The following is a 25,382-nucleotide window of genomic DNA, read 5'->3' as shown; positions in this document are numbered from 1 at the left end:
TGAATACTTTGAAAAATTATTGCAGCAATAGACAGTTTCTAAAATATGATAACATCTACCCTGATTTAGTCACACAGGGAATACAGATACTAAAAACATTATACTGCAGTTCACCAGCACTCTGCCAACTAATCAGATGTTAACATGTCAAAGGAGATGGGAAAGTGGAACAATTTTACCCGAGCTCATGGTAATTAATTACTTCCTGGAGTCACGTGACTCTGTATAAAATGCTCATCACAAGGGCATTCTTGTTTACTTTCCTCACTTAATTTTCCTTCTTTGATTCCCAAAATCTACATGATACACTTCATCAAAGATACTTTATGTTTTCCTGCATCTTGCCCATTTTGTTTTGTCGGATGATGGAAAATCACAAAAGTAATGATAATCCAAGAAGTTATTTTACAGATGAGTTGAAAATAAGTCAAAATTTAGTAAATGTGTTAGTATAAATGAACATTCATAATGAAGTTCCATATTTCACAAATGTATTTTCTTCATGTTCGTGTACTCCTCTGTGTCAGAAGATAATATAGAAGGTGATTCAGCTGCCCCTTTTAAGTGTTGTTTTATGCAACCCCCAATCCTATATATGGCCTTTAGAAACCATGTGTTAGATTTTCATATTCTCTCACTTGCTATGCCCAAATTATTTGAAGAAATGAACAAAGTCTTTTTGTAGGAAATTTAATATAGTTAAGTTTTTTACTGGGATATTTGTTCACACTAGGCCATGGTTTTTGTGTTATTCAAGACAAATGTACAAAAGTGACCTTCAAACAAACCTCTAACCCCACAGTCATCCCTCACCAGTCAGGATCTCTAGTATGTTGTTAGTGGCACTCCTTCCTGCCATCGTACAAAAATTTCCAAATACACTAACTATTCCTGATATTCAACCTTTTTTTTAGTCTTTATCAATTGAGCTATTAAGACACCAGTATAGCTGGCTATTTCATTAACATTGTTAATTTGAATGTGCCTCTGAGAATAATGAAAGAAAGATGACTTTTTTAAATGTTACACTAAAACTAATTAAACTGACAATTTGATCCAAACATATAAAGTGGTAGGAGTGAATGCCATGAACAATGTACTAGAAATCTTGACAGGTAGAGGTTGAATGTGAGGAAGGACTGTGTGTCTGAAGGTCACTTTTGTATTTTTTCTTGAGTAAATCAAAAACTAAAAGCACTAGCGAAAGTGTATCTCACTACAAAATTCAACTACATCAAATTTCCTACAGAAAAAGTCCTGTTCATTTTGCTGTGGGACTAATAGTTTGCTTATAATGAGACAGAAAATATGAAAATCTTGCACGTGGTTTCTGAAGGCCTGGTGTAATATTGCGAGTTGCATAAAATTACATTGGTAGGGGCAGCTGAATCACCCAGTATTTACTTATGCCATTGGCCTTTTAAATACATTATAAAGCTTGAATTTTGCTGTATGCTTCACATATTGTGTGTGAGAAAACTGGCATTGTTGTTATTATAGCGCTTTTTTTAAAATGATGAATGTACTATGAATCTTGTGTTTATTTTTCAGACAGTTCTGTTAAATATGCTCACTAGTGAGTATGTTGTGATTGAAAATCCTCTGCCTGATGATCAGCCAATAACAGCAGTATTTCTTTTAAATGCTCACCTGTTTATTCTTGGTCCTCGGAAATGGTGAGTGTTAGTGAACAAAGTTGCTGTGCTAAATGTTTCTGTCCTTAGTCATTCCAGTAGCCTGAATCAGGTATCTGAGAGTGAACTAGAAATTTTTTTATAAATGAATATTACAGAATGAAACACAAAGAGAAGGAAGACAAAACTCATAAACATGTAGATACTCTGATGGAGTCAGTTTTTCCTGATATGTGATTTCTTAGTAAATATCTCAGTAATCCTTTAGTCACTTCCTCTGTGTAATTTCTTAAGTATTTCATGACATGCTAACACTATCAGTTCATATGTCAATCAGCCTGTACTGTATAGAATACTTTATCCATGATAAATTAATTAGCTTTACTCTGCAACCATGAAACATAGGGAAGGGTTCTCAGTACTCTCCGTTCAAAAAAGCAGCAGTTTATTAGTCTTGTTCCTGAAAATGATTAACCCAGATTTTATGAAACCATAGTCACACTAATGTACAATCTTATGAAGAAATATTTTAGTATAGTACTTTGAGTTAGAGTTCCAACATAATGCATTACTGGATCATTACATTTATTGTATGCATCCATCTGGCTTTGGTGTAAAGACTTTAGATATATGACAAGCGAATATGAGTTCCATAACCTGCATTTTTGCATGCTCGAAATTCTGTAATATTTAAAACTCTCAGTTTAGGAAATAGGCACTGTATATCAATTACTCATAAGTATTCAGTATACCATTATAGTCAGTTAATTCCTAGAGATAACGAATAAGAGTCTTTGTTGTTGAATCGTATGTAACTCAAGATATCAATAAGGCCCTGGACTCTCTTTTAGAAGGGCAGTAGTTCAAATATCAGTCTGGCCATCAGCTGACCTTCAAAGAATTGTGTAGTCCAATTTAAACTGTAGATTATGCTGAAATAATTATAAAATACACTGAACCGCCAAAGGAACTGGTACAGGAATGCATATTCAAATACAGATATGTAAACAGGCAGAATACAGTGCTACATTTGTCAGTGCCTATATATGACAACAAGTGTCTGGCACAGTTGTTAGATCAGTTACTGCTGCTACAATGGCAGGTTGTCAAGATTTAACTGAGTTTGAATGTGGTGTTATAGTCAGTGCATTAGTGATGGGACATAGTATCTCTGAGGTAGTGATGAAGAGGGGATTTTCCCATATGACCATTTCACTAATGTACCATGAGTATCAGGAATCCGGTAAAACATCAGATCTCCGACATTGCTGCAGCTGGAAAAAGATACTGCAAGAATGGGACCAAAGATGATGGAAGAGAATTGTTCAACATGACAGAAGTGCAACCCTTTGACAAATTGCTGCAGATTTCATTGCTGGGCCATCAAAAGTGTCAGCGTGTGACCCATTCAATGAAATGTCATCAACATTGGGCTTTCAGAGCCAAAACCCCACACTTGTGTTCCCTTGATGACCGCATGACACAAAGCTTTACGCCTTGCCTAGTCCTGTCAACACTGACTGTTAATGACTGGTCAGACGAGTCTCATTTAAAATTGTTTTGGGTGGATAGACGTGTACGGATATGGAGACAACCTCATGAATATATGGAGCCTGCATGTCAGCAGGGGGCCGTTCAAGCTGGTGGAGGCTCTGTAATGGTGTGGGGCATGTGTAGTTGGAGTGGTATGGGACCCCTGATATGTGTAGATATGACTCGGACAGGTGCCACATATGTATGCTTCCTGTTTGGTCACCTGCTTCCATTCACATCCATTGGGCAATTCCAGCATGACAATGCGACACCCCATATGTCCAGAACTGCTACAGGAATTTAAAAACTTCTGACAGACACCAAATTCCCCAGACAGCATATCTAGCATGCCTTGCAACATGCTGTTCAGAAGAGATCTCAATTCCCTCATACTTGTAGGGATTTATGGACAGCCCTGCAGGATTCATGGTGTCAGTTTCCTCCAGCAATATTCACACGTTAGTCGAGTCCATGCCACATCATGGTGCGGCACTTCTGTATGCTCGCATGGGCCCAGTATTAGGCAGGTGTACCAGTTTCTTTGGCTCTTGAGTGTATATGTATACTAGCCACAGCAATAAAAGTAGCTCTACAATCTTTAAATGGGAGATAAAATCATGGAGACAGAGAAATGGTACAAGAAAATGTGAGGGAAGGATAAAGCTCTCCAACCACCATTTGTCTAGAGGAATCTGTGAGCTGTGTGAGAAGATCCAATATATGAGATCAAGGAGAGAAATTCTGAGCCTGGCAGTGAATGAGCATGTGTACTTTTCCAAAATAATAAAATGATGGAAAGTCCAAGATGGAATATAAATGATATGGAAAGGACAGATTGCTACTCACCACATAGGAGAGGCATTGAGTCACAGATAGGGACAATGAAAAAAGATTGCTAAAATAATTAACCTTTTGGACAAAGTCTTACCTCCAAAATAGAAAACAGACACACATTCACATAAGTGCACCTCATATACACATGGGCACTTGGAGCCATTGGCCATGTGTGTGTATGTTGTGCTTTTGTGAATGTGTGTGTGCATGTTTTCTGTTTTGGACGAAGAACTTTGTCTGAAAGCTTACTTATGAAAGTTCTTTTTCATTGTTCCAGTCTGTGACTCAATGCTTCCTCTATGTGGAGAGTAGTTATCTATCCTTTCAATATTGTTGTTTTTCAAAATAATCATCAATGCCAACACATTTTGACGAAGCTGTCTCCAGTGAGTGAACCTCCTGTATTATGATTCTGGAAGGTCTGAAAAACAATTGTCTACAGCTGTCATACTCAAAACCTTAGAATTAAAAAGGTTTCCAGCCACAAATTCATTTAGATGTCAGAATGAATGCAAGACAGAACATAGCACATCTGGTAAAGATAATGGATATTTTATTAATTCATACTTCAAATCTCTTAGTTCTCTATTGTCAAAACACCTTTGCAGACAAATAGGCTCAGAATTATTATTCTTATTATTATTATTTTACAGCCCACTCATTTCTTAACTTTTCTAACATGTTTCTTCATTACTTTGATTTAAGAAACTTGCATAGTTGTTACATGTCGATACAGCATTTGACTGATTCTTTTATTGAAGTGATGTGTAATGAGTCAGTTTCCTGGATATGTATAAACACTTAGTTTTAACATTAGAGACTACATTATTGTTTTAGTTCTACACTTAAAAACAAGATTTTTTAAAATTTTATCTGGCTACCAATTTTCAGTAGAAAACCATTGATAGAATAGAAGGAGTGGTCCAAGGGAGATGGTTTTAAGTCAGATTTAAAATGTCCTTTCATACCTGTCAGACATTTTACATTACTGGCCTGTCAGACATTTTACATTACTGGAAAAATGATCAAACATTTTTGTTGCTGGATATTGAACTCTTTTCTGAGCTACTGAAAGCTTTAATATTGGATAATAAAGAATTTTCCATATAGACCATTCTTCTCCAATTTTGTTGGATTATTTATTACGAATTTCGTCATCGAATATAAGTATTGTGTTGTGCAGTTAAAATGCCTAGCTCATTGAATAGGTACCTACTTGATGTCTGTGGGTGTACACCACATTTTATTCTTACTACTGCTTGCTTTTGTGCAATCAATGGCTTCTTTCTAAGATACGAGTTATCCCATAAAATTATTCCATAAGACATTACTGAGTGGAAATATGCAAAGTATGTCAGGAGATTGCTTCATTTGTTTTCCAAGATTAGCAGTTTATGAGGAGCAAAAGTAGCTGAACTTCACTGTTTGAGAAGCTCAGTACTATGCTTCTGCCAGAACAAGTTTTCATAACTGTGTACACCCAAAAATTTGGAGAATTCTACACTGTTTACTGACTGATGTTCATGTGCTATATCAGTTGCTGGTATGACTTTAATTGTTATGTAGAATTGAATATAGTGTGTATTTTTCAGTTACTGGAAAACAATAACCGGCCATAAACATGCAGGTTTGCTAGATCAACTGTATGAAAAAAATACAAAAGCCTGAACAAATTGTTTGCCTACAAATTTGCTTTGGCAGTTGAAAAACTAAGAGATTTGAAGCATGAATTGTTGCAATATTCACATTGCAATGAATTGTTGCAATGTTATTTGGTCTATTAGGTAATCAGTCAGAACAATGCTTTTGCATCATAGAAAATGTAGGCCATTACCTTTATTTTTCTTCAGAACTACCCACTTCCCCTCATGAGTTTGTGTGCTGTTTCAATTTTGCCATTTAGAAACAGTGATCATTAAAAAAACATGACAACAATCTTGCAAAAAGCTTTCTTATGGTAAATTTGTCATGTGAAATGTACTCTAGTCTTTAAATGATACATCTATGTTGTCAAGTGCTTCAGGCACCTTAAATTGCTAGCTATCCAATATCAGATTGTGTACTTTCTTGATGTTTTCATCTGTAGTTATAGATTTTGGACTTTCTTCACATGACTCATCTGAAATAGAAGTACAACACACTCAAATTCAACCCATGATTTAATAGCTGTTAAAAATGAAGGACCTAAATCCTTATAAATCATGAAAAAATCTTTTAATAAATTTACATTGTTAATAAACAATACAAAACAGAGTTTTACTATGTCATAGCATTCGAATTTATTCATTTGAACCAAACATACAGAACAAAACTAACATTAAGCTTTATAAACAAAACTATTCAAATATTAGGTTGATGCTTGTCTTAACAGTATTGTGCAGCATGTGCCAATATTTGGAAAAAAAAAAAAAATGTTGGTATCTGCCCTCTCTATGTTAGACCAAGAAAATCCTCTTCTTGATATCATAATATGTTGGACATTTCAGAATGATACTGAAAGAAACTTGTAAAGGGTTTCTAAAGGAAAAAAGAATTGAGAACAGGAATCCATACAACCTAAGAGGATGTTCACAATCTAACAGACACCTTCTAGTGAGAATGTCAGCCAGTGGGACACTTTCTGTAATTTCGTTTATTTTCTGTTGGTAATTTAAATTTTCTTTTACCCTATGTTTACTTTCCATTGCAGTACAGGAAAGTGTCAAATTCTTCACATCTGTAATGCTGAATGTGATAAATGATGCTCAAGTGGTGTACCTGTAGGTGTTGATCTCTGTATTTTCATTGCTCTATAGCTTTGTTTGATGAGATTTATGAACTAAAATTTCTAATAGATTCTGTACTTGTTTTTCCTGGTGTTAGTTTTCCATGGTTTACATACAATAATATAAATCATATTAGTTGTGTGTCTGTTGTGCATTTGTATTTGGGGGGGTGGGGGTGCAGGGGCATATATAGTGCTGGTGATAAATTTCAAGATCTTGACTTAGTAATCCATGTTCTCTGACTGAATTTTTATCAGTGAGATGCTGTAAGATCTAAAAATCATGAGAAGGTTTTTTCTAATTAATTTGCTGTTTGATTGTAGATTGTATTTGCACTTGTTTTTTATGAAGCATTGAATAAAAGATCCTCAGTTGCTTTTGTTAATCATATCTTATTGTAATGTAGTTACATTATAAAGAATTATTTTTACAACTAACAAAAATTATAGTTACTGACTAATTCATGAAAATCACAGCTTTCAGATTATTAATATAGATTGTGTATTTGTGGGGAAATTAAAATGCACTAGTTTCATTCAATTTATGAATGAAGCATGTTTTTTTAATGAGATGCACCAATTAAGACTCACGTTTTCCAGTACAGGTGCCAATTTAACATGCGTGGCCAAATGGAGGAAATACATGATGTTCCCTCTGCAACTGATAAATTTGTTGTGTCAACTGCTGATTTCACATCACTTGAAGACTATCGTCTGTTACTTTGGACAGGTGATCTGGAGGATCAGGATATGCAGCTCCATTATTTCACTGAAAATGGTTCTGCTGAAATTCTCAGCTTTCATAGGTTTGCATCTATATATTTCTAAGTCTAGCTATAATATTTCACTTGTCAATATTATGTTGTGTGTCAGATTATACATCACATCATTACTATACACTTAAATAACGCCGGCCGCGGTGGTCTAGCAGTTCAGGCGCTCAGTCCGGAACCGCACGACTGCTACGGTCGCAGGTTCGAATCCTGCCTCGGGCATGGATGTGTGTGATGTCCTTAGGTTAGTTAGGTTTAAGTAGTTCTAAGTTCTAGGGGACTGATGGCCACAGATGTTAAGTCCCATAGTGCTCAGAGTCATTTGAACCATTTTGAACGTAAATAACAACTGTGATTAATTAAATATTTGGCATGTGATGCTTAAAATGCAGGTGGTTAATGGGAAGCTGCTGAGTAGGATTAAAAATCATTTATCTATTCATTCAGTCATTCACATTTCATGACCAATAAATTCCTTAATGAAAGAGAGTATTCAGGGATGTGCAACATGTCAAATTATACATCAGTTGGCAGAAGCATCCAGTGTAGACTACTTCGAAATAACAAATAAACAGTAAATAAACATATATATAAATAAATCTACTGTTCTTCCTCTGCATTACTTAGTTGCTATATGTTGAATGAATGACAGTTTATATATTATTCAAAACTAATTGTATATGTAATTTTACACACAACACTATTAGTTTTCTGTATAATCGAAAGTTAAAACCTGTCTGTGATAAGCATTAGTTTTAAGCAGAATATGTCCATAAGTCCAAATATTCCAATCAATTACAGTATGCAAAGGTTAAATGCCATGCAATCACTGGGCTGGTATTTTCATGTTGCTGATTATAGCTTGAAGTGGCTGAAGTAGAGGGTTTCATAGGCTAATCCTAAAGCCTATGAGGTACCACTTTGATTGTACATCAAACTCGAGGATAAAAAGTAACTTGGAATGAGCACACAACTCACTGAGGATAGTAGGCAAACACCTCCCTACTACTATAATTTCATCTTGTTGTGGAGAGTAATGAACTACTTATTCTTTTTATTTTGATATTCATCTCACACATCTGTAGTTAATGTTATTTATTAATTAAGAGTTCTTAGGACTTCATTATGAGGCACATCTGGTGACCACTTATGTACTGTACAACGACAAGTTTGGCTCCACCTTGATTAGAAAATCAACTTAGGTGCTAGATTTATCATTAATTTTATCTGGCTGCTTAGCAGAACATATGTAAAAAGCCAAATATATTTGTTTTCACTGTTTATTATTCATGAACAGAATGTGAAAGTCAATCGCCGGCCGAAGTGGCCATGCGGTTAAAGGCGCTGCAGTCTGGAACCGCAAGACCGCTACGGTCGCAGGTTCGAATCCTGCCTCGGGCATGGGTGTTTGTGATGTCCTTAGGTTAGTTAGGTTTAACTAGTTCTAAGTTCTAGGGGACTAATGACCTCAGCAGTTGAGTCCCATAGTGCTCAGAGCCATTTGAACCATTTAGAATGTGAAAGTCAATCAGTAATATTGACATATTTATTGTTGAATGTTCAAGAGTGTTTAAGGTAGACATATGTACAGCTAACTGTTCTGACCATCATTCAGAAAACAGTGAATATGTTATTACACAGAATACAGAAATACTGGGCTTTCAGAAAATTTATATGAGGCTCATTGGATTCTGAAACTACTTATCTACCTCACTGCCATACTGATTTAAAATCTTATAAAAATGGTGAAAAATTTTTTGTGTACAGGTACTTTTGTTTTACTCATTTTTTACCAAGCTGTTATGAAAATCACTGTCAGTTTTTTATTTCTTCATCACTTGCAAATCCAATTAGAACGAGAAAACCATGCACTTCAGGGAAAATGTGATGATAAATCAACATGGGCCCAGGTTATTAACAAGATATTAATTATTTTCAAAGAAAATGAAGCAACTACTATTGAGTCATTGCATCCAAGCATGGACAATCACTATAATGAATTAGGACATGTTCAGTATATGATAAATCTAATTTATTGAATAACATATCTCAATCAATAACAGCAGAAACAGCTGGATTATTAATTACTGTCTCTTGTGATCACATAATGTCAACCAAACAGACAACCTTCCAGTGCCAAAACATCACCACCATCACTCTTGAAGTGCCCAATTTGCTAGTTGTGACAAAGACTGACTATGATGCCATTCTCTAGATTAGCACTTGTATTCTGCCATTTTGTGTGAGGACAAGGTCTCATAATCAGTTATAATGTGATCACAAAACTAGCCACCCTTCTGCTCATTGTGACTGATGAATTAAAAGGCATTTCTATATTTATTATTATTACCTGTCTTAATTTGAGGAACTCACATAGCAATCAGATTCTGAAATATACATGAATGATTGTTTCACAAATAAGAATTCGAAATTTTATGCAAAAAGGTGTGTAAAATAATCCAGGGGATACATCTGACCTCCAGATATATTTTGTTAACAACTATTTTGGGTGAAGTTGTCTACCAAATATTCCAGTTAATAATCAGCCCTTAATGTTTTGTCAGTAGTTGTGTTCTTTTAATGCATTGAACACTGTGTGCTACATACTGTAGCATAGACAATTGGCCTTGTGGCAACCACTGGTTCATTTCCTGTACTTGTAGGACATATTGCCACCTATCTCCATCTATATCTGAATGTAAACATGACACTTTTGTGATTACTAGATGAACTAGTGATGAAACACACTGCTCTTGTTTGTATTCTCCCTATTACCTCTATCAACTGTTTCTGGAAAAGGTTCTAGACTGATGAGCAGTACTCAGGTATCAACAAAATATGGGTTTCGTAAGTTATCTCCTTCATGGGTGGACCACACTTCCTGAGGACTCATCCAGCAAATCTCAGACTAGCATCTGCCTTTCCAGCAGTTAATTTTGCATGTTGTTGTACTTTTTCTTTTTATGAATACTACCAGTTAATTAATGGGTATAACTGTTTCAAGTGACTGTTCAGCATTCATATAATCAAACACAGATGGACCTTTCCATGCATTAAAGGTGAATATGGCTTGCCTGTAATTATAACGGGGTGTTAATTTCAGATTTGAAAATTGAGGATGATTGTACTACTTCAAATAGCTCCTCAGTCTCCCTCATTAGGCTGAATAGACTACATTTACAATTTCCTCACCATGGAAAGTTCCTTGATAGTACGGGGGAGTAAACTTGGGTTCTCAGTGTGCCAGTTATATATACTGGCTATTCAATCATGGTGTAGCACTTTGTTTGAATGTAAGACACTGCACCTGCGGACCTCTCTTTAGAAAAACATAGTGTAAATATACAAATTACCAGGGCTCTGCGAATTGGAGCAATGGATGGGTGGCATATAACAGATCCATTCATGAGAAATAATTAAATATGGTTTATCTTTGGGGTACCAGTCTTTAACCAGCCAGTTAAATGTAATAATTATAGATTGTCAATAGAGCTAGTCACCTCACTAAAATGTCCCCCAATACTAGTTTTGCCCTTTTAAGTGCAACATTGATGACAGACTTATTTAAATTAAGAGTAAAGCTACAAATAAGGTCAAGAAGGCTAATTTGAATGTCTTGGTGAAATAAAAAGGGTGGCAGTTTTGGCCATTGCGAGTACGGTACCAAAATTCCTGACAGCCTGGCCCCTAAGTGAGTGAATGTATGTGCATGTGTATGTGTGTGTCCATGTATGTGTGCATACGTGTGTGTGTGTGTGTGTGTGTGTGTGTGTGTGTGTGTGTGTGTGTGTGTGTGTGTGTGTGCACATTCTCTAATGTATTTTATTAATAAACTTGTTTGTTTTTCTCTAACAAATGTAACTTTTTATTGCATTGTGTAATGATGGCAGAAAGAAGATACCTTCTTGCAAGAGAAGTACATCCAGTCTCTCCATTTCTGTTACCAGAGTGGTACCTCAAAGCCACAAAAGGGGCCTGGCTCATTCCAGGAAGGCCCATTTTCCTCCTCTTTTCTTTTTTTCCTCCACAAGGAGGTCAGTGGCAGTAGCAGCAGCAGAGAAGAACTAGTCAATGTTGGCTGTGATTTCAGTGACTGCCTCTGCACTCATCATGAGTGCCTCCAACACTGTAGGGCACATGCTCTCATGAAGAGCCACAGTCCCAGTGCCATACTGCTGTTCAGCCACATCCTTTGTGGCATGCCCTGGCAAGCTTGATCCATGGACCTTTGGATAGAGGTTGCAGCTGTGTGTCTTCTGGTTACTGTACTTGCCTTACCTCTGTGTTTTCCTTTGTGCCAAACTCATGATTGACCTCCTCATTATCCACTTGCACATATTTTCAAAACAATTTCTAATTAAACATGTGTGCTGGTGCAAAATCTCTGACCTGGCTGGTCAGTGCCAATGTAGTTGCTGCTACCAACCAACCGCGTGGTAAAGTGATGCCGGGGCTGGACTTCAGTTTAGTAGTTTTAATTCGCCATAGTACCATGATACTATAGGTTTTAATTTTTAATTTTGACTGTGCCTTACTCTGGAATGTTATAGTAATTTTATGCTTCTGAAGAAGGCTAGATTATTCTAGCCAAAACCTGGGTAAAGACCAGAAACTTTTCGCAACTGAGGCAGATTTTTCAATACATTAAGTTTCCTTTACTTGTTTTTTCTCTGACAAATATAACTTTTTACTGTGTTAAATAACACCAGTAGGAAGGAGAGCACAAATATAACTTTTTACTGTGTTAAATAACACCAGCAGGAAGGAGAGCCCATATCCCTTACAGGACATACGAAATATGCAAAATTACAGAGCATGTACCTCTCGTGCAAGTAGGCAGAAAAGTCCCAATTGCTTATGCAAGGGATAAGCATTGAGTGTGAATTAATCTCATATGCATGACAGCATCTCCCCAAAAGACTATCCTGTCCCTCCCAGCTGCCATCATCCAGTTGCCTCCTCACCCAACCTTACTGAAATGAAAATGGGTGATTAATTTACAAAAAAATGGTAAAAAATTACATTATTACAATAATATCTGCTGTTGTAGAATACAGTGGTATCTTAGATTCCCCAGATCATGATAACAAATATTTTGCTTGTTGTATCTGTGAAAAAGAAATGTTTTGCATGTGCAGTAATGCACACATCTTTGGCTTGTCAGAATAGTAAGTGCACCACAACACTGGACTGGACTGTGGGTGTAGTAAATCAGCAATCCTGGAACTTGTTTTTAAGAAGACTTTATTTATCACATACATGCTTGATTTTTCATATAAGCAAGCAGTAGTAAACTTCATACCATTTTAAGTATTTCTGGGATTCTTTCACATTTAGACCTAAGATAGCAAACTGGTAAGATATCAAACCCAAAGTAGTGGGTTTATATCATTTCAGACTGATGGTGTATGTAGTGATATACCCATACAAGTTATGGTGGAAACATGATTAATTACATACTTCCAATTATAAATTTCTGTTTTTAACAAGTAATAATAATAATAATAATAATAATAATAATAAAGATAAAAGAATACTAAGACAGAAAGTGAGAAGTCCTATCCAGGAAGTGACAAAAAGATCTGACAGTTTTAAGTACAAATAACACAAATGTTAAGAGTGATAAAAATGTTTTATTGGTTATTACAAAATGGTGTTAATGGAAATTAAAGAAAATAACATTGGAACAAACCATTTCATCAGTTTAAGATTTGAAGATGACGTCCTTCAAATGGTGCCCTTCTGTGTCGAAGCACTTTTCCAGTCCCACACCAAAACTATCAAACACCTTCCCTAACATTGCAGGAGACAAGTTGGCAATTTCTTGAGTTATAACCACTTTAAATTTTCCCATTGTGTGGGGCTTGTTTGTGTAGACTCTTGATTTCAAGAAACTCCACAAGAAAAAAATCAAAAACGCTTAGATCAGGAGAGCATGCTGGCCATGCAATATACTCGAAATGTGAGATTACTCAGCCACAAAACTTACTTTTCAAAAAGTCTATCACCTCACTGGCTGTATGGGTAGTTACCCCATCCTCCTGGAACCACATACTACTGTGCACTAAGTGTTTTCTCTGAAGTTCAGGGATCAGGAAGTTTTGTAACATCAACAGATAACATTGCAACATTTTATTGCAAATTGACCATAACAGTTTGACCACCCTCTTCAAAGAAGTATGGCCCAATGACACACATTTTTGTTACACCACACCACACAGTGACCTTAGGACTATGCAGAGGAGACTGATGCAGTGCTTCAGGATTTGTACCTGACCAGTAATGAAAGTTCTGTTAGTTTACATAATGGTCCAGATGAAAATGCACCTTGTCACTCATCATGAAAATTTTTTCATCTGTCATCAAATCAGTCATTTGCTCTGAAAATACTTTTCGCTTTGCATAGTTATTGGGCTGTAACTGCTGAGCAATAGCCATTTTGTATGGATAGAAATGCAGATCGAACCACAAAATTCATCATCAGGAGCTTGTTTACGGGTTGGCCATCAAGGACTGGCTTCCACAACTTCTCTTACTCTATTGATATTCTCTGGCTGACCTTGGATGGCCTGTCAGTGTCTGTTTCAATGCTGGACTGGTAGCTCTGAAGTTACTCAGCCACAGCATAATTGTGTTGCATGTCGGAACTTTTCTTCATGGACCTAAATTAAATGCCTATGGAATGCCACTGCACAGCAACACAGGAATCACCACTTTTAAAAAATGCCTCGAAAACAAACGCGCGATGCTCAACCAACCACTGCTCCATGGCTACTAAAAATGTCTATGTGTAGGCTCTGAAACATGCCCACCAACCTCCACCACCTACTTGCTCAACTATGTGATGGCAAAAACTGTCAGATCATTTTGCCACTCACTGTATAATGGGAAGATATTCAGTTAAACACTCAAGAAGAAAACAAAAAGTAAAGATCAGAGCAATGAGATTCGTTGTATCATGCAAATAATATCTGACATTATCTCTATCATAATTGGTGTCCTGTGTTCAGTGAAGTGTCCCTCATGGGGACACAGGGAAAACAGTGATCATGTTGCAGACAAGTTTATTGACAGCAAAAATACATCTGTTTCAACAGTAAGAACAAAAGGCACAAAATATGTCTTATTTGGTACTCGTACAGCGGCTTGACCGAGCTGCTATCTATAAAGTCACATGACTGTTTTCTAGTATATTGTAACAGCACTAAGAGCATCATAGGAAACTACACTTGCTGGGAAATAATCCAAGTTCTGAGAATGTTATGCTGATTAGGCCCAACTAAGGCACCAAAAAGTCTATCCCAAATGCAACCTAAGTCCACAGAGGAAACAATGATGAAAGATGAGAACAGTGGCATTGGCCCTAAAATGGGATTTGAGAGCATCCTGAGACAATGAGGTCAGTATCACCCACCCGGAGGCCAGGAGAGGCACTTGAAGCTGGAAGAACTGGCTTATGTAGTCCATGCACTGACCTTTATAGCTGCTGGAGGTGGAATATTTGTGATACTATATCCTTTTCATGCATTGTGAGGATGCAAATAGGTCTGTTGGAAGTGATGGACCCTGCCAGCACTTGTACCGCTACCTAGTGTCTGGTCATGACTGCAACATGGAGAGCTCATGATGCTGAGGCATGTAGACGATGTGTAGACTGCCACATGCTCGAAGCAGCCTAGGTACACACCCTTGCTACTTACTTTTCCGTAGATCTCTGATACAGCAGTCAGTATCTTAGAACCTGTAAAAATAAAGATATTCTTGAACATATTCTCAGTTCAAATATAAAAAATTTCCTTTGAGACAGAAAAGCTTCTGTCCACAAATCAGCATGGGTTTAGAAAGACTCACTGAAGCTCTTTTCTCACATGATATCCTGTGAACTATGGATGAAAGGGAACAGGCAGATTCCACATTCCTAGATTTCCAAAAAGCATTTGACATGATGCCCCACTGAAGACTGCTAAAGAAGATATGAATATATGGAATAGGTTCTTAGATATGTAAGTGGCTTGAAGACTTCTTAAGTAATAGGACCCAGTACACAGTCCTTGATGACAAGTGTTCATCAGAGACAAGGGTATCATCAGTAGTGCCACAGGGAAGTGTGGCAGGATTGCTATTATTCTCTGTGTACATAAATAATCTCATGGACAGGATGAGCAGGGGCTGTTTGCTGATGATGCAATGGTGTGCAGGAAGGTGAGTGTGGAAAATGAAGGGAAATGACAAGTAGTGGAACAACATACCCTCCACCATGTGTTGTACTGTGGCTTGTGGAGTGTGTATCTAGCTGTAAATGTAGATCATCTCAAATTTCAGCTTGTAAGAAAGTTAGTAACATAAGGAAGACTGTATTGTATAGAACAGCACAAACTTCATAGAAAATGCTTAAAAACCAAATAAATAACTTGATTTACTACTCATAATGCCAGATGCAGTTGGTGTAAATTGTATTTAACACCAAACAACTGTAGAGATTTTTTTGAAAAATAAAGAAATTTTAATAATAAGTATAATAATTATAATTGTTGGAGTGGGAGAAGATTTCACAATTTTGGAAAAAAGGTATTTGAAGATTCTCACCCATCACTGAAATGATGGGAAACCCATGTGCTCTCATCAAAAGTTATGAGAAGTAATTTTGCAACATTGAAAATACCAATTCATTGGGGAAGTCATATATTTCTTCAGTAAAGTCAGTTGAAACTGCCTTATACCCATAAGACATCACAACATACCAAGTAGTATAACATATTTCTGTCATGTTGGGACTGGTGGCTGCAGCATCAGAAAGTCCCTCAGACAGCTGGCTGCACAGAGGTCTTCTAATCATATAAAACGAAACAGCCTAGGAGCTGTGGATATATGTATATGGGCACAGTGTGGCCTGATTTGATTTTTATGATGCACTGTGACTCCATGTGAACATTTAACTTTAATCATTACATTACCAAGCTGCTCTATGACTGTACCTGGTACCCATGTCTTTTTCCTAAATTTGTACATTGTAATGAGTACCAGATGATTCAGTTTAAAAAATGTTTGTTTTGGCTGTTGTCAAAGCTCAGCTGGTGGATCCATAAGTAGCTTTAAAATGGGCAGTAATGTGCAATGCAGTCTTCCACGTAGTTTCTCTGCTGGAGATTGTGGCTCTTTACTGAGATAGAAAGATCAATAAAGCTTTGTCTTTATTATAGCATTGAACTAGCTTTGTCATGTGTAACCTGAATCTTCATACGAATATTTCATTGGGAGCACTGGCCTCAGGCTGAAAAGGCAGTCTTGAAGTGTGAAATACCATTGGTTTCACAAAATAGTTTAAATATCTGAGAAGAAAATTGAGTGACATTGTCAGTGACAATAGATTTCAGCAATCTTTCAAGGGAGAAGACCTTTGGCAAAACCTGAATAGTCTTTGGGGAAGGTATCTTGTGAATTATGAATTGTTATTTATTTGCCTCATAATGTACATAATCTAAATCATTTGATTCAGGTACAGGAGACATGTCAAGTTGTGGTAAAATTTCATCACAAACAAAGCGCAGCTGATGTTAAAGACAGCAGCATAATAATAATACAATTTCGTTATACATACATACAATAAAATCTAACACTTAATTACCCCTTTCTCAACCTCTATGAATTAGAGACTCATTTTTAAATTTCTGGCTTCATACTAAATATGTTTTTGTCCATTAACTTGTTATATATTGTCATCCTCATATACTGGGGAGTCCATGCATATAATTTCAACTGGTGTGTGGGTAGCATGAAATTATTTTTATTTCTTGTTATATGTATAGGTAAAAGGATTCTCCTGAAATAATTTTTGTCTGTGTTTACTGGTTTTGGCCACACTGGTTGCTTGGCTGTGCTGGTCATTGATGCATAATGATCATGTCAGCATCCTCACACTGTATTGTTTCATCAGTTACATGCATTTGTTTATATGCCCAAATTAATGGCAGAGTCTTGCAGAGATGGTTTTCTTAGACTAAGCAGGCCCATCTCTCTAATTTTTCCTATTGCAAATAGAGAATGTGTACCGTATAAGGTTTCTTACATTGGTCATTTTCACAATGAAATTTACATTCCCTAGTAAGGCCTTGTAACTGAGTAATCCACTCTTCATAGCTTTGATTTGACTTCTTGAAACATGAAGAAAAAAAAAAAAATCCATGTCTGCCAGCAGCAACATGGACTTGTGACTCAAAATACTTCTCCAACGTATCTTTAATGGAAGAACAGGTGAGAGTCATAGGCTCACAGGTAGGTGATAATTTCTGTAGGAGCTGAAATATAGAGGAACCTGCATAAGTGAGTAAAAATTATTTGTGTTCCAAATCAGCTGATGTACGATGTGTGATGAAATACTGCTCTAGGTATTGTACATAATTGTTTCTTACTGTATGCTGGAAAGGGTGGTGACAGCCTCTTCAGTTATGGTAGTTATTTTCAGCCCTTAATCTGTGCTCACCACCATGAGCTCCCAGGTTGATGACAATTCTTGTAGCAACTGGGGTGCTGTGGGACTGTCAGTTCCAGTTTGGTCATATCTGAAAAATGTTCTCAGAACAGTTTACAAAATTCTCAAAAATCTTCCTGGAAAGGAAAATGATTAGCATTCCTAGAGTCTAACATCCGCAGGTAATTCTAAGCCATGCAGTGTTGCCACAAAAATCAAAGACGCACATTCACTCTGAAATAACTGAAAATAAAAATGCCTGCTTCATTCTGTAATCTTGTCACCAGTATTGGTTCTTTTTACTCATCCCCCTTGTTGACAGGAATAAATCTGTGAGTTTGCACCTCCTCAATATCATTGTTGGAAACTGGCAAAAAGATCATCAATCTTGACTTTATCTCATTGCCAGTGTTAGATACTGGTCCAAATAATAATTAATAACATTTATTAATAGTGATGATACTCAATTGTACTTAACTTTGGTAACAGTTTGATGCATGCCTCTTGATGTCCTGTATGTAATACAATGAAATCTAAATAACTTTGTTGTCTCATGGCAGTCTATGTTTTCATCATTATGACTGAAAGTATTACACTGACACTCATAGTTAACTGTTCCTATTGCTGCAGAAATAGTGACTGCTAAGTAGGAACTGTTGTCTTCTCAATGGAACTGTGTAACTACTGGCTCTAATAGAACTGCAGGAATTGTAGGAGCTGCGGGAACTGTGTAAGTGTTGGTAACATGTTGTCTTTTGAGCATGTTGGCAGGAAGATCTCCTTGCTTGTTCATACTTAGCAGAACCAAAGCAGTCCACCATTGACAGCACTCTCTCTAGCATCTAGCAACACTGTTTCTGGGTGAATATTATGTGCTGATGGATGTGTGGTGGAAGCAAAAAAAGGTAGTCCTGGTTAGTGAGGACTGTCTGGGGACAGATGCTTGGAACTGAGAAGGCACCTGGTTAGTGACTGTCTCTGTGTGCTGGCAGCCTCTCGTGGTATTGCTGTGTACCTCTTAAGTTATGTATACAGCATATACAATCCAGCAGTTAGATTTTGAGGTTAAATTTCAAATGTGCCTTTCATCTTATTTAGTAGAGTAACATGTGGTACTGTAAGATCAGAGAGGTACGTATTGTTTATATTCACTCTAAGATGCGATGTGTCATAATGTGGGTGCTATGACAAGTGAGTGTCTGATGTACTAATCAATTGAATATTATGAAATGTAAAAAAATGCTCATGTTCCATTATCTACACTTTATCTTGATGAATGGTAGACTATGTGGTTATAAAGAAAAATGGCTCTGAGCACTATGGGACTCAACTGCTGTGGTCATCAGTCCCCTAGAACTTAGAACTACTTAAACCTAACTAACCTAAGGACATCACACACATCCATGCCCGAGGCAGGATTCGAACCTGCGACCGTAGCAGTCACACGGTTCCAGACTGCGCGCCTAGAACCGCGAGACCACCGCGGCCGGCCGTGGTTATAAAGGCTCAAAAAGTTTTATTAACCCTCCAGGGTCAATTTGTTACCTGTGGCTACTGCTACTACTCTTCATTTTTTCCTTCTTATTAATATCAATAAAATTAGAGTTAGTTAGGTGCTAATATGCCCTATTTACATGTCCCAGGGAATTTCAATAAGTCCCTGCTTTCTTTCTGGTTTTATCATCTGTTGAGTTTAGAATGTTAGAGGAAGCTGACATATGGAAAAATGTTCATAATTTTTCCTTTTTTCCTGTAATTGCAGATCTTGAAAATGAAACTTGATTTTTAACTGTTTCAGTGCAATGGTACTTACAGAAGACAAACAAAAAGTTTACTGCTGTGCAAACAGTGGTCACTACCAGGTGATGCAGTTCATATTTGACAAAGAAGCTATGAAATGGATTCATGTAGTAAGTAATCATCAAGACCTTATGCTTATTAATGTAGCTACTGCTGTAATAATCTTACCATAAATTATCCTGGAGTTTACTAAAAGTGATAAGAGTCTGAAATTAACATGTGAACTGAATTATCTACACATCTTGATCTGATTAAAACATTTGAGAAACATAATTATGTCAACTATTTTATCAGTTGGTCAGTTGTTTGTTGCAGAAATAATTTGTTGTGATTTATAACTGAATTACAGAAAATCTGCTCCTCTCTTTCTCTCTCTCTCTCTCTCTCTCTCTCTCTCTCACTCACTCACTCACTCACACTCACACACACACACACACACACACACACACACACACACACAGAAGGAGAGACCAAGACGGCATTAAAAAAAAAAAAAAAAAAAAAAAACAGTATGCACAAATATTACTGTGGTACATATCGTTCCACAAATGTGAATTTTTTTTCACTTGAACACCATATCTGTGCCAGGCCAGGGAATTTTCTTTTTGCCTGCAGTCTTCCCCAAACACTGTCTTGTGGAGTGCAGACATAGGAGAACATTTAGGAGCATATGGACTCTAATAACAGTGACTTTCTATTGTGGGACAGTCCAAGGTTCTTGTATATTCTATATGTAAGAGGTTTTTTTTCCTTTCTGTTAGTGAACAATTTCAATCCATTCTTTCACCAGATCTAAATTTTGAATTAATTCGTATCTTCCTTCATATCAGCTAAACACCATTTTCTTGATATGAGGGTCACTCCGAAAGAAATGCACACTATCTTTTTTTAAATCCATCTTTTATTCTACATGTTTGAAAGTGTTACAGTGTGTAGATACATCCTTTAGGAACAATATTTTCAGTTCTCCACATAATTTCCATCCCTCTCAACTGCCTTAGGCCTTCTTGGAACCAGCGCCTGTATAACCGCATGATAAAATTCTGGACCAACCTGTTGGAGCCACTGTTTGGCAGCGTGCACAAGGGAGTCATCATCTTCAAACCTCGTTCCATGAAGAGAGTCTTTCAGTTTCCCAAAGAGATGATAGTCACATGGAGCCAGGTCAGGACTGTAAGGCGGGTGTTTCAGTGTTGTCCATCCGAGTTTTGTGATCGCTTCCATGGTCTTTTGACTGACATGTGGCCGTGCATTGTCGTGCAACAGCAGAACATCCTGCTTTTGCCGATGTGGTCGAACACGACTCAATCGAGCTTGAAGTTTCTTCAGTTTCGTCACATATGCATGAGAATTTATGGTGGTTCCACTTGGTATGATTTCCACAAGCAAGAGTCCTTCAGAATCGAAAAACACTCTAGCCATAACTTTTCCAGCAGAAGGTGTGGTTTTGAATTTTTTTTTCTTGGGTGAATTTGCATGATGCCTCTCCATTGATTGCCTCTTCGTCTCTGGTGAAAAATGATGGAGCCATGTTTCATCACCTGTCACAGTTCTTCCAAGAAATTCATCTCCACCATTGTCGCACTGTTCCAAAAGTTCGCTGCATATCGTTTTTCTTGGCCAACGCTTTCAGTATTCTGCAAACACTTCCTTCCCCTATCCCAACGTAGCATGACAATTCGTTCACTGTGATGTGTCTGTCAGCAGTCACCAATTCGTTAACTCTCTGCACAATGTCTGGAGTGTGTGCAGTACGAGGCCTGCCGCTGCGAGGACAATCGTCAATACTGCCGTGCCCGCTTTCATCATGTAACCTGCTTGCCCACCGACTAACTGTACTGCGATCGACAACAGCATCTATGTACACCTCTTTCAACCTCTTGTGGATGTTTCCCACTGTCTCGTTTCCACAGCACAGGAATTCTATGACAGCACGTTGCTTCTGACGAACGTCAAGTGTAGCAGCCATCTTGAAGACATACTGTGACGGCGCCACTCACGGGAACAGGTTGAACTAAGTTTGAAAACAAGCGGGAAGGATGTATCTACACACTGTAAAACTTTCACACATGCAGAATGAAAACTGTATTTTTACAAAATAGTGTGAATTTCTGTTGGAGTGTCCCTCATACATTTTTTTATTGCTTCAGGACAAAAAGTTATTTGGGGTGGTCAAGACGAATAGGACACACTAAAATTAAGAGCGAGAATTAAGTGACTAGTCTAGGAATATATTACACATCCCCTCTCACGTCCCCCCCCCCCTCCCCTCTTCCTCCATGTATCTCTCATCTCTCCAGTAAGAACTACGTTGTCAAGATTAGACCAGTTGCAGTGTTCACAACAAAGGGTTTAAGAAGTCATTCTTTCCACAATCCAGGTGTGAATAGAATTGGAAGAAAAACTAATACTCAGTACAATGGGAAGTACTCACTGTAGTGCGCTTCACCGTAGTTTGCAGAGTATGGATGTAGAAGTAGAAGTTATGTCTCTTGTGTCTGAAGAGGTAGCTCTCACTGCAGAAGCAGTGTTCTGGCATGATAGAGGAACAGGAAGAGTGTGATAACTGACATCGAGGCGTTTTTCGCTTGCAGAGGAGCCTGGGTAGGACACCGAATGACGAGGTGGAGGCACTGCTGCAGCTGAAGCTGGACAAGGCAGAGGAGACGCTGCTGGGCACGACGAGCAACGGCTTCGTGGTGTGGGACGTGCGCGCCAGCGAGCCTGCGCCGGCAGTGCTGGCGCTGCCGCACGGAGTGCGCAACATCTCCACCCGCATCCTCCACTCCAACTCCTGCATGGTCTCCGCTGCCAGGGACTTCGCCGTCGCAGGCGTCAGGTCAGCTTCTTACAGAGCAGCTGTAGGCCATATAAGCTCATCTGACGCAGCACAGGGCTATTCGTATCGGAGAAAAGAAATCTTTCCAAGCATCGATTCATAATTAATTGGTGCCGTGACATAGTTACTGAGCGCACCACTAGGAGGCAGGAGTATCAGCTCTAAGAGCTCTCCATCAGTTAGTAGACAGAGAAATAATGTTGTCATATTTTGCATATTTCCATTCTGTTCTCTCCTATGGCATAATCTTCTGGGGAAATGCTGCAGGTGTTGAAAAAGTCTTCAGAATACAAAAACGAGCAGTGAGGCTAATATTTGGGGTCCCTAATGGGACATCTTGCAGAGGTCTCTTCAAATCTCTCAGGATACTTACCATCACAGGCCAGTATATATACTCACAGATGTTATTTGTAGCCAACAACAGGGAACTGTTTCAGAAAAATTGTGACATCCACAACCATGACACAAGGCAGGTGAAAAATTTTCATCAAGGATCTGCAACTCTCACTATAGTACATAGGGGAGTTACTGAGTCAGGTATAAAGGTCTTCAATAAGCTCCCCATCAATATAAAAAAGGAAATAAACACTGTACAGGTTTTCAAAACGAAACTAAAATTATTCCTCATCGAACAAACTTTCTATAAAATGAATGAATACTTAGAGTTATGATGTACAAGTGTGGGGGAAACTGCCTAAGAAAAGCACTCCCTTAAAGATAAAAATATGCACTGTCACTTATTCTACTATTTTAAACAATCACTTAAACTGTTTTTGACATAATGCAGGCTTTAATACTGCATACAAGTAATTGTTCTTGTAAAATAAACCATTGTCTGTGCAATGTGATGAGTAAATGTTAATGTACTACTGTAATGGCATCAATTGACTTGTCCTATATTACTTGTACACTGCTGTATAATATGTAATCAACAGGACCAAATAGCCCTTTCGAGGTTGGTGGTGGAGGTGGTGGTGGTTGGGGGGGGGGGGGGGGGAGTAGTGTCACATTCGTGTCATTCTGGGCTTTCTTGGAAAAGAAGTCAAGAGGACGTGTCACTCAATGCAACGATGACAGCCGACAACTTTGGAGGCACCATATTGATTTCGTCATATTTCGTTATTTTTGCGTTATAACTGGCGTGTTATGGCAGTATGATGTTTCAAGGCTCGACACACTGAACATTTATCACGGCTGGTGTGATTTCTTATAACTGTCATTTATTGACACATCAGTGGTAACAGCCTTCAGGAGATCCTAAGATGAATGATAATATTGTTGAGAGTTCCATATGTGAGAGTCTAGAAGTGCCGACACTTCCCTTATCTCTTACCTTTTCAATGCAAATAACTATAAACATGTCGATATCTTTCCGTAAATAGTATAACTGCCTCTTGGAAATTTGTCAGCTGGGCCATCTCATTTTACAGCTTACCTGTGTGACTGCTTATAGACAAGGTCTTCTAGTTCTCTTAAAATCCCTTAAATCACTTAGATCCGAAACATCGATGGTGCATTAAGCTATGCTAGTATATAATACTTCCTTGGTCATCTTTTATATTTTGACATGGCGTGACTGCACTTCAGCATCGTCTACGGACACATTTCGTTCTGTTAGCTATCTACTGGCTGTCACTTATTCTTGAAAAAATTCCTCTGTTTTAACGTAGCCATTAGTTTGACTGTGTGGCCACATCTTGACTACTGTTATACACTGATTAACGGGACATTATGACCACTTACCTAATAGCCAGTACGTCCACCTTTGGCACGGATAACAGTGGCGACGCATCATGGCAGGGAAGCAATGAAGCCTTGATAGGTCGCTGGAGGAAGTTGGTACCACATCTGGACACAAAGTCACCTAATTCCCGTAAATTCCAGTGAGGGGAGCCATGGGCTCTGACGCCACGTTCAATCACGTCCCAGATATGTTCGATCGGGTTCAGATCTGGCGAGCTGGGGGGTCAGCACATCAACTGGGCCTCGCCACTTCGTTCCTCGAACCACTCTGTCACACTCCTGGCCTTGTGACATGACACATTGGTGCATTATCTTGTTGAAAAATGAAGAGGTGTACGTGGTCTGTAACCAGTGTACGATACTCCTTCGCCGTCATTGTGCCTTGTGCGAATTCTACTGGACACATGGATCCCCACGTGAATGTTCCCCCAGAGCATAATAGAGCTTGTGTCCGTCCCACAGTACAGGTGTCAAGGTGCTGTTCCCCTGGAAGACGACAGATTTGCGCCCTCCCATCGCCATGATGAAGAAGGTATCGGGATTCATCACACCATACAACACTCTGCACTGCGCCAACGTCCAGTGATGATGGTCACGTGCCCATTTCAGTCGTAGTTACCGATGTCGTGGTGTTAACATTGGCACTTGCGTGGGTCGTCGGCTGCGGAGGCCCATCGTTAGGCGTTTTCGGTGCACTGTGTGTTCAGATACACTTGTGCTGTGCCCAGCGTTAAAGTCTGATGTTAGTTCCGCCACAGTTCGTTGCTTGTCCTGATTTACCGGTCCACCGAGCTTACAATCTCCGACTTCTGCAATGAGGGGTGGCCACCCAACCCCACGACGTCTGGACGGAATTTCACCGTGATTTCACCACGTGTTGAAGACACCCACCACAGCACTCCTCGAACACCCGACAAGTCGTCCAGTTTTCGAAATGCTCATGCCGAGTCTCTGGGCCATCACAATCTTCCCTCGGTGCAAGTCAGATATATCG

General features: G+C 38.3%; 1 protein-coding gene across 1 annotated transcript in view; it reads left to right on the top strand.

Annotated features, from left to right (window-relative positions):
* Positions 1-25,382, top strand: part of LOC126249761 (NACHT and WD repeat domain-containing protein 2) — a 253,964-nt gene that overhangs the window by 166,574 nt on the left and 62,008 nt on the right. The window contains exons 18-21 of the mRNA XM_049951451.1: positions 1,552-1,676; positions 7,371-7,571; positions 19,805-19,916; positions 22,401-22,645. Of these exons, the coding sequence (XP_049807408.1) occupies positions 1,552-1,676; positions 7,371-7,571; positions 19,805-19,916; positions 22,401-22,645 (683 nt within the window). The remainder of the gene's footprint in view (positions 1-1,551; positions 1,677-7,370; positions 7,572-19,804; positions 19,917-22,400; positions 22,646-25,382) is intronic.

The sequence above is a fragment of the Schistocerca nitens genome, chromosome 3 (genome assembly GCF_023898315.1).
Source record: "Schistocerca nitens isolate TAMUIC-IGC-003100 chromosome 3, iqSchNite1.1, whole genome shotgun sequence".
Classification (NCBI taxonomy): domain Eukaryota; kingdom Metazoa; phylum Arthropoda; class Insecta; order Orthoptera; family Acrididae; genus Schistocerca; species Schistocerca nitens.
Note: the sequence above shows the minus strand (reverse complement) of the source record. Positions and strands in the feature narration are given on the sequence as shown.